The sequence below is a fragment of the Cryptomeria japonica genome, chromosome 11 (assembly GCF_030272615.1).
Source record: "Cryptomeria japonica chromosome 11, Sugi_1.0, whole genome shotgun sequence".
Taxonomy (NCBI): Eukaryota; Viridiplantae; Streptophyta; class Pinopsida; order Cupressales; family Cupressaceae; genus Cryptomeria; species Cryptomeria japonica.
This window is the reverse complement of record NC_081415.1, coordinates 178,730,833-178,740,727: the sequence shown is the minus strand read 5'-3', so window position 1 is coordinate 178,740,727 and position 9,895 is coordinate 178,730,833. Positions and strand designations below refer to the sequence as shown.

The 9,895-nt window shown below is 36.8% G+C and overlaps 1 protein-coding gene across 2 annotated transcripts in view; it reads right to left on the bottom strand.

Moving 5' to 3' along the window:
- Positions 1-1,226: 1,226 nt before the first annotated feature.
- Positions 1,227-9,895, bottom strand: part of LOC131030577 (potassium channel AKT2/3) — a 42,356-nt gene continuing 33,687 nt past the window's right edge. Inside the window, exons 10-11 of one of the 2 annotated variants that reach the window (XM_057961437.2) lie at positions 2,651-2,927; positions 1,227-2,547 (exon numbers count right to left, since the gene is read on the bottom strand). In XM_057961437.2, coding sequence (XP_057817420.2) covers positions 2,402-2,547; positions 2,651-2,927 — 423 coding nt within the window. In that variant the 3' untranslated portion in view covers positions 1,227-2,401. The remainder of the gene's footprint in view (positions 2,548-2,650; positions 2,928-9,895) is intronic. The other variant, XM_057961438.2, reaches the window with a different exon arrangement.

Genomic DNA, 9,895 nt, shown 5'->3' with positions numbered 1-9,895 from the left:
TATTTCGGGTCCTAACAAGTTGAAAAAAATAGTATTGAATAGCAAACTCCTTGAGTTCTTTGCATTCTTTGTTCCTAAAAAGTTGGATTGCCTACATAGAGCTTACATTCAAACACATTCATATCTCAAGGAAGGTGTTCCCTTCTATAGCCCAAATAAATGTCTAATATCAAATGAAGGGAACCCAAAGTCACAAAAATAAACAAAATAGTTTACACATTAACACAATAAGAGAAATAGTGCAAACTGGTTCATATTTATAGCTAACAAAAAAAAAAAACATGTCACAAGATATACATTAGAAGAAAAGAAAAACAACATAACCTCAAAAACATACTCAATGTTTTATTTAGCAATTGAAAGATTGCAATACAATATCTATGACAGAATATACAAAAAAACATCAATATGACAGTGTATACCCCGTCTTTGATCAACGTATCCCCCATCTTTGATACATACTCTCCCACTTGTGAACAATCCAATAACATCACAACCATATATTTACAATGATACTCTAATGTCACAACCACAAGCAAGAGAAATCAACTATGAAGGAAACCAAACAACACACCAATACATGCATATAATATAGAAGCAAGTCAAAAAAAACAAAAAAAAAAAAGAAGAAAAGAAAAAACAAACCAATGATTGTTAACAAAACCATGGGCAAATTAAGCCCCCACATCAAGATTCAAAACCTTTTAATTGTCCACCTTTAGAAATGTACTCTAATACATTGGTTAAAAATCTTTTTTAATTTTCTAGTCATGATAATCTTTCACATTTTACAAATGTCATTTGTTTTTCCTTTTTAACCGAGAGGAATTAGTAGGTTCGCCTGAAAGTGAATCCCTTTATAAACTCCTTCATATGGTGTGTAGTAAAACCCACCAGTAATCACCACACATTACAGGTTAAACGGCTACAAGCAGGAGTTAACTCACGACTTGGACTGTCTAAAGCGAAAATTCAGATCAGGTGAGCTAACATGCTGAATCTTACAAATGTCATAGTTGTCAACCTCTGTTAAAACTTGTCAAATACAAATTACAAATTGAACATGCTTTTCCATATGAACATAAAATTAATACTAATTTCATGATAAATATGAGCATTAGAAATGCAGAATGTACAAGGCTTAATTGCACAACACAAAATTACAATTTGGTTCTTCAACTTAATACAATTGAAGTCATTTCTTCTTTAAAAAAAGATTTACTGAATCCATAGAACAACACAATATTATAATCTGATTTTTCAACTGAATACAGTGAGGTCATTACTTTACAAGCAGGGTCCACCGATCCATGGGACTTAAATTTGATTCTTCAACTTAGCACAATTGAAGTCATTGCTTCTCATGAAGAGCTGACTAATCTACAGGGCAGCATAAGTTTATCATATAGTACTTTCTTCAACTTAACACAATTAAGGTAATTGCTTCTTAAGAATGCTCGACTGATCCATGGGGCAACCCAACCACAATAATCTTCTACCCCAAGTCTGCTTCTACAACCAACATGCGAGCTAGTGTCACTTGACGCCGGCATTACAACAGCTAAGCATCAGCCCCTGAAGACGACTCCTAGGCTTAACACTAATGCTCATTATAGCGACAGAATACACATGGTTTCTGTTCCTGTAGTATTGTCACATTGGCTTCTTTCATGAAAAATTAATGCTATGTAGCATTTAATAACGAGGGATCAAGCTATACAAGAACTTGTGTAAGATTTTTCCAGGGATTCCTGTACAAAATGGGCAGTACAGTTCCAATGTATTCATGTCTTTGTGGAGATCTTAAAGGGTCTATTTGTTTCTAATTTCATTTCGTCTTATTCTCTTTGATAATGTTCTCTGATTCTTGTTCAAATGCAATAACATAAACCACTTCACGTATAACACATTTGACACTCACACTTCAAATTGTCATCTTCCATATTACTCAACGAACCAGATCAGGAACGAGCCTGAAAGACTTTTGAAGTTGGGTGCTTTTCTTTAAGTGCAGTCAACAACTTAATTGTATTTATGGTTGCTTTAGGAGCAATATACAATTTTAATAACAATTGTTAAAAACTTTTGAGAACAGTTGCCTTCTATAGTACTTTTATACAATGTTAATTTCATATACCAAAGAGCCTTTTGTCAGTGTTTTTTCCTCTGATTTGTAACATTTTGTCTTTGGGTATTATCCCTATAACAATTTCAATCTATAGTAGAAATGAACTTTCATAAGGGATGATATTAGTATAGTGTATTAGATAATTTTGTTAGAATGGATACTTTTCAGTTCTTGGCTTTCAGTTTTAGAAATTTCAATCTAAGACTTGTGATACTGTATCAGATAGCAAAATGACCTTGTAGATAATATAAAATCTTCCATGAGAAAACACTATCAAAAGAACTTCATATGGAATGCTTCTTCAAGCTCTTCCCTATCAACAAGAAATAGCATGTCATTATCCCTGATTACGTTGATGTCCTCAATCTCTGCGCCATCTTCATTGAATACTTTAACAGGATGAAACCCAAATTTCAGGCCTGCATGTTCCCAACAATAATTTATATTAGTTATATTTATATCTATCACTTCTTTTGTAAAGCAATTTTGCGCAGAAGAATTGAGAGATGAGGAAAAACTTGCCAGCCAATTTTAGAAGATAGCCCATTGTCTTTGGCAAGTTAACCAGCTTGCCTCTCTCTCTTCTGTTTTTGCTGGGATGATGCCTGTAAATTCTTACTCTATAAGGAGTCGGAACCTCAATATTTGTCTGCAAATTACTGTTGCGAGTTTTGCTGAAAGTTTCTGGTAGTGCTGAAGTTAATGCACTGTATGGGGACGTCAGAAGTTCATAAGACAGGTCCTCGATGTCCGAATCTTTTAGGCCCTTGGGATGCTGGAAATGAATGAAGCGCAGAAACTGAATAGTTACATAACAGTTCAAAAACATTATAGAAAATAATTAAGGTTATGTATTATAAATCTAGTAGATGCACAATCACACTCAATTAAAACAAAAAAATTATCTTCAATTTATAGAACAAATCGTGGATTCTACAGAGCTACACCCGAGAGATAAACGCGTACATAAAGACAGTTTTAAAGACTATTACATATTCTGCAGGAAGTCCAAGAAAGCTTCGACAAAAACAAACACCACCCTATTCAAGCCCGGGAAAGTCAACCACAAAACAGAAAAACTACACACCATGCATGCTACATTGGGCTCAGAAAAGCATAAACCCCATCCACTTGATTAACCATCTGAACCCAACCTTCCACGATGGTGTTCTCAACTATCTGCTGAATATCATTAGCAATTAACCTCGAAATAGTAAACCTACTGGAGAGAGCCAAACACCCACCTCTCAGGATGACCCGCATATTCTCAACGTAATGCGCCACATCATGTTAATAAATTGCTAAATCCTCTTGATGAACAGTTTCCAGACTGCTTGGGCAATTCACAGAGAGCTCAAGACCAAAATACTATCTGCCATTGCCCGCTGAATCCTTGAAAAGCTGCTGCGAAAAAAGCAAGAATCTGATGTAACCGTCCCTTTATGGCGGGGTCCTCCACTGTCACGTTAGTCCCTCATTTTCATTGTGTGAAATTTTGTTCTGTAACGGCCATTTAGTGTTCTTGTTGTGGGTTTATTCTGAGGAAACTTTTATTTGTGGTGAGGAGCAATTTTATAAGACAGACGTATAGGAGGTAGGTTTTTGCTATGTGTTTTTGGTAATGAATTAAAAAAACCCTGTTGTATTTTCTTCTGGTATAACCTGAGCATGATTCTTCCTCATTTTTAACTTGCATTTTTTGGTACCGTTTTCAGTCTTGAGCATGAATTGCAGGAACAGGGTATTCTGTTGGATTTTATTTACAGGGTTACAGTATAATTTTTGAGCTTAGCTAGAGAGTATATGTTTCTCTGTGGCAAATTTGCCGGAGCAGAGTGTTGATTTGCATCAGAATCACATCTCAGTAAGAAGGTATGTAGAATCCACCCACGAACTCCCAAGCCACCAACAGTCCTCACTTAACAAAGTCTTTTGTCAACGAAGCCCGCGCTCGATAAACACCCATATTAGCCAATCCGTCTTCATCTAGAATTTGTTTCACAATTTCTGGAGAAACAGTGTTCATAATCTCAAAGGTGCGCTTGAGTCTTTATATATATATATATTATTTTAGACTGCACCCCTATAAGGGATATCACATCTTGTCTTGCCAAATTTCATACTGCGTTCTATATCTTGCTAAACCCCTGCACAAAAGCACAAGTTATACTATAGAAAAAAACTTGCTAAACCACAGACAAATGACATAAACATCCATGCTATATCCATAATGTACACCCAAGAGCAAGATGAACAAAACTGATGCGGAGCGTCTGCTTTGAATGCTTCCTCCACGTCTATTTGTTGCTCAGAAGTTTGTTCAACTGCTCTGTTTTATTTGTAAAGGAATCTAGGGACAACGATCAGTTACTTTGGGGTGATTTCCTAGGAATAAGAAATAATTGCTGCACCATGGTTGTGGCCTACAGTGCACCCCGCCACTGGGTATTTTGAGTTAGGATATATAACATTATGTTGTCATATTGTAAGGAGATCTAATGTAATCCTTTTATTTTCCCATTGTAATTTATGAAGAGTTGTATAATCCCTGTCTGAATTATTTTCAGTCTACTACGTTCGTTGTTATTCAAAGTGAGTTTAACCGTTTGCAGATTAGAATCAGAGAAGTGTCTGCATCAGTTTGCTATCTGAGCAAGAAGATCCATGAGAGAGAATGCTGGAATAAAGGTTTTGTAAGGAATAAACCAACATGGGGATTTGCTAATGGAACAAGCTTGACATTGAGGAGAGGCTTGCATGCAATTTCTAAGGAGACTGGTGATGTTTTAAAGAGTGCACAGTCAATAAATATGAACCAACAAAGGCAATGTAGAATGCACGGGTAAGGGAAGGATTACCCCTGTTGAAATAGTAAGAGCTTACAAAATAGTATGGAAGATGCCAACATAGTGTGGAGGATATAAAAAGAGACTACGTAGACAAAAAATTGAGGTTATGCAGACCAAAGGATAAGGGGTGCAGCATTATTGATATGGTGTTGGAAACATTATTGTCATGTATGAAATAGCTTGAGTTCTAGCAGACTTTGTTAGAAGAAATTTAATGGTTTAATGTGCAACTGTAGTTTTAGTTGTGGATACAAAGATAGAAGTTTTGTCATAATGTGAGAAAGAGGATAACCATATTAGAAGACAAAATAAGACAGAGACAAAAGCAAACCAAGGAGCAGCAAAAGGAGCTGCAAAAACTAGAGTTTGAGTTGGAGGAGTTATGGTGCATGTTGGAAGAGTATGAGACATGCAGTAAAAGAAGACAAAGAAAAAAAAATTCTACAACAAAGGCACTAAAGAGTTTTGAGGTGAAAAAGAATGGTCAGGATAAAAACTCATCTTATGAGCAAGAGGTATATTCAAAGAGGAAAGCCATGGAAGAAAGGATTGGCCAACGGATAGAACTGTTAGAGCAAGGAAAGATTAAATCCCTTCAAGAGTTGGTAAGAGTATTAGTCAATAGAAGACCTTTAAAAGTGATCTTCCAAGAGTTACAAAGAGAGATAGATGAATGGAATGAAGATAAAGAGGATGAGTGGAATGGAGCTGTTAGAGTTTTGTTACCCCAAAGAAGGGGAAGGTATTGAAGATTACAATGTGAGAGGTAAAGAATTTGAAGACTGCAATGAAGAGGAATGCAGCCAATCACTAGAGGAGACCAGATGTTGTAGTGGTGGAAGCAGTCTACATTAGAGAAGAAGCTGCCGTGGAGGTAGAGATCACTGGGAGCCCCATATGTGATAAAGATTTATTGGTTTTAGAGAATACAACTAGCTAAAAAAAGCTAGAGGAATGTCTGGAGAATCTTGTTATTGATGAAGATGGAGTAGAAGATCATCACTTTCTTGATGAAGGAATGAGTAACTGAATGAGGAAGCAGAAGCAAATATATTTGTTGTGAAGCAAAGGAGGACAAGTTAGAAAAAGAATTGACTTGTGAATGACATCATGTGGAGCTACGAAACAAAGATCTCCTCACAAAAGAAGAATTGGAAAGCATTCCTGGATGGCATAATGTAGAGGAGGAATCACATATGAATTTTTTTTATTCTCTTAGCTTCATTTTTGTTTCTAATAATTTATGTACATGTGCAATAGAAGGCTAGACAAGTGATGAGAAGAGCCATGCTGGCTTTTGGTGGACAAGAACCACTGGAAACAAGTCTAAGTGATCTGAATTCAGTTAGGCATCATCCCGTAGCTTGTGAGGAATTGACAGTATTCTGGAAATGTACAATTGCACAATATGGCAAACTCATTAAGAGATTTATGCCTCCAAAAGTCATCTTTATTCACTTCAAAAACAGGATTTATACATTTCCACGGAATATCAAAGGTCACCACATTCTTAAAAGTTACATTGACAGATGGATGAGGACCAAACAACTAACTCAACTGAAATTTTCAAAAAGCGTATTTATTTTGGTACCCCAACTTGGTGAGGTCATAACTTCTAGTCTGTTGGGAAAAATTTGAACTTCTTGGAACCCATTGGAAAGGTCTTGAAGAGATCTAATTTGAATTTTTTCAAATGTAGCCTATGACAACCATTCCAAGAAACCAATGGAAGTCTCCACACCAAATTCCTCTCGAAAGGCCTCGGAAAATGCAAATTACTAAAATCTAGAAAATACTGAAAAATTGGATTTTCGATATTTTCCATTGTTGGCTATACAAATGCCACCCAAATGCTCCTGGATTGGTACTAGATCACTGAGGCCACAAGAAGTGGGGAAAAGAGACGAAAGACAAATTGGCTCAAGAGAATGATTCCTTGAATGGTTCCTCCATGTCTGTTTCTCGCTCAACCTTTTTAACAATTAGTATTACTAATTTTAGTAGTTTGTTCAACTGCTTTGTTTATTTGTGAATGAATCTAGGGACAATGATTAGTTATTCTATTTTGAGGACTAGAAAATGAATGAAGGTGGATCATGGTGGGATATAGGATATATAGAGATCTTTTAAGTGAAAAAAGGGGTTTTTTAGGAATGAGGAATAAGCACCGCACATTGGCTGTTTCATACATTGAACCCTATCACTGGGTATTTTGAATTAGGATATATAACATTACATGGTCATAATGTAAAGGATTTTTGTCATAACCGTGTTGTTTTTCAATTGATATTTATCGAGAGTGGTATATTCCTTCTATTTGAATTCTTTTTAGTCTACTATGTTTGTTCTTATTCAAAACGAGTTTAACAGTTTGCAGATTAGAGTCAAAGAAGTGTCTGTTAGAAGTACAGTTGTCGTTGTGCCAAAAGATTGACTTGTTAATGTCTGATACAACCACTAGCCTTATAGAATCCATAGGAGGCAGTTAAGCCATGTCACAAACCCGAGCGTTGTGTTGCATAGCACAAGGAGACCAAGGACACACACCTTGCAACAATCCCCCCCCCCCCAAAAAAATGCAAGTGAGGGGGTTTGAACATATCAAGGTAACATATGATGAAGCAATTCCTATTATGTGTGACAATACAAGTGCAATAAACATTTTGAAGAATCCAGTTATCCATTCAAAAAACAAAGCATATTTCAGTCAGACATCATTACTTAAGGGAGAAGGTTGTTGCGAAGTGTTGACGTGTATTTTGTACACAATCATACACAGAATAAAATACCCAAAGGCATCTTATCCTCTCTTGAATAAAGTCGCTAACTGCTGAAGATTTCGCAAGAAGGATCAGTTAGGATGACTCCAATGTTCTTTTTAGTAGGGTCTCTACGTGTGGATAAGCACCAGTGGTCGTTGTGATTGCTGTGTCATCAAGGGGCCTTACATTGCCGAAGATTTTGCTAAACTAAACAAGCTTTTCAAAAAAAATATCAAAAGGATAGGGTTTGCAAGAGGTCTAATCTAGTCTAACCCTAAGAATGACTTGATGTGGACAAGACTTGGTGAGATTCTACCTACTTCAATTTTGCCATAAATTAACAACTCAATTGAAATTGATGCGATCTTCTAAGGTAACAAATGATTTTTCAATACATCAAAGATCAAGACACTACCACGAAGGTACATATCCAAGATACAATAATGATTGAAGATTTAAGTGATTCAAATATCTCCAATCGACCACGCAAGGCGTTCCTACAATCAGCAAGAAGCTAGTGGTTTGGAAAGCGAATCCTACCAAAGATCAAGTCCAACACTTTGTCCTTCGAATTAACACACTACTTTGATTGAGAATGTTTCAAGAAAAATGAACAACCATGAAGATAACCAAGAAAATTGCAACAAAACACCATAACTTCAATATTTCATTGATCTCAAAGCCATCATGTACAACAATTGCTTGAATTCCTTTCTCAAAGCTCAATCTTGCTACAAAAGTAAATTGCTTCTAAACTCTAATCTCTCTAATAATTTCTAACTCTCTGATTCTCTAGCTATTACAAAATGAAATGAAATGAGGGTATAAATAGCATCCTCAATTACAATGAACGGTCCAGATCAAAAAGAAGATCAATGGTCAAGATCATGACACCTAAACCCTAATTAGGGTTTATTACAAATAGCCTCCTTTTTACTGAACAATATTAAATGCATAGCCAAATATTAAATTTGGCACAAAAACCTAGGAGACATAGACCAATGACAATTAAGATGCCATGTCATCTATAACAACCTTTCATCTAGAATCTTATTCCCTTTCCAATGCTCCTTTTAGCATATGCAATGAATCTTGATACGATTCCTTCGATCTCAGCAATTGGAATCTTGGGAAGATTCTTCATTCTTTCTTCCAAGTGGATGACCTGATCAAATGCATCTAGAAGAGCTGCGTCCCATGTAGGTTCAAGTTCCTTAGTCTTTTCAATCAAGAGCATGGTAGCAAACATCTAGTCCTGTTGCTCATCTGTGATATTAGCGTCCTTGCAAAAGATGACCTTGATTCTATCTTCCAATTCCTGCAAATCCACATCTGTCTCAACTTCGATCCTCCTGCCAAGAATGGTACGAAGTACCTCAAATACTCTGTCCTGGATCGGGTTGATCACCTCCTCAACATGACTGCATCTAGTACTGATGTCCTCGAAGAGAACTTCCTTCATCTGGAGTAAGGTTGACCACTGAAGTAAACTGTGAGGTCCTCCCTCCATGATCTTTTCCTGCGCTAAGACCTTCCTTGATGTTTGTCTGATTACTTTCAAGACAGGAATGAGAACATCTTTGGTATGAGCAAAAGCGGCCACTGTTATCATCAAGTTGTGGATGATCTCAAGAACCTGAATAGCTCGGTGAATGGTCTGCATCATCCTTGTTGCAAATTCCGTGGCGACTGTATGAGATTTATCCATCCAAGTACTCATACGCTGGACCATACTCCTGAATCTCTCTGCCTCACCAATTGATTGAAGGGGAAGTGCCTGTATGGGTGATCTTGCTGGATCCTGACGTCCTAAAGGCTGATTGAGATGGCTGAAATATGTTCTCCATGCACCGACCTCTCTCTCAAGCTTTCTACTCTTCTCCATTTCTTCCCTAAGCTTATCTTTCAACGCCACAAACGAATCGGTGGCATCATCTAGTGTCTGCTCGGCTGTGGATGGACCTAACTCAAATGTCTCTATATCATATTCCTCTGCTAGGATCTCACCTTCGTACTTGTCCACGGACGGTGTAGCTATCTGTAATTTTTTGGATCCAGTCTCATCTCTAATCATCTTGGACATCTTGGTAGCCTTTCTCTTCTCTGTCACTTCCTGGGAATGTCCAACAAGGCTCTCTAAATCAATCACATTGTCT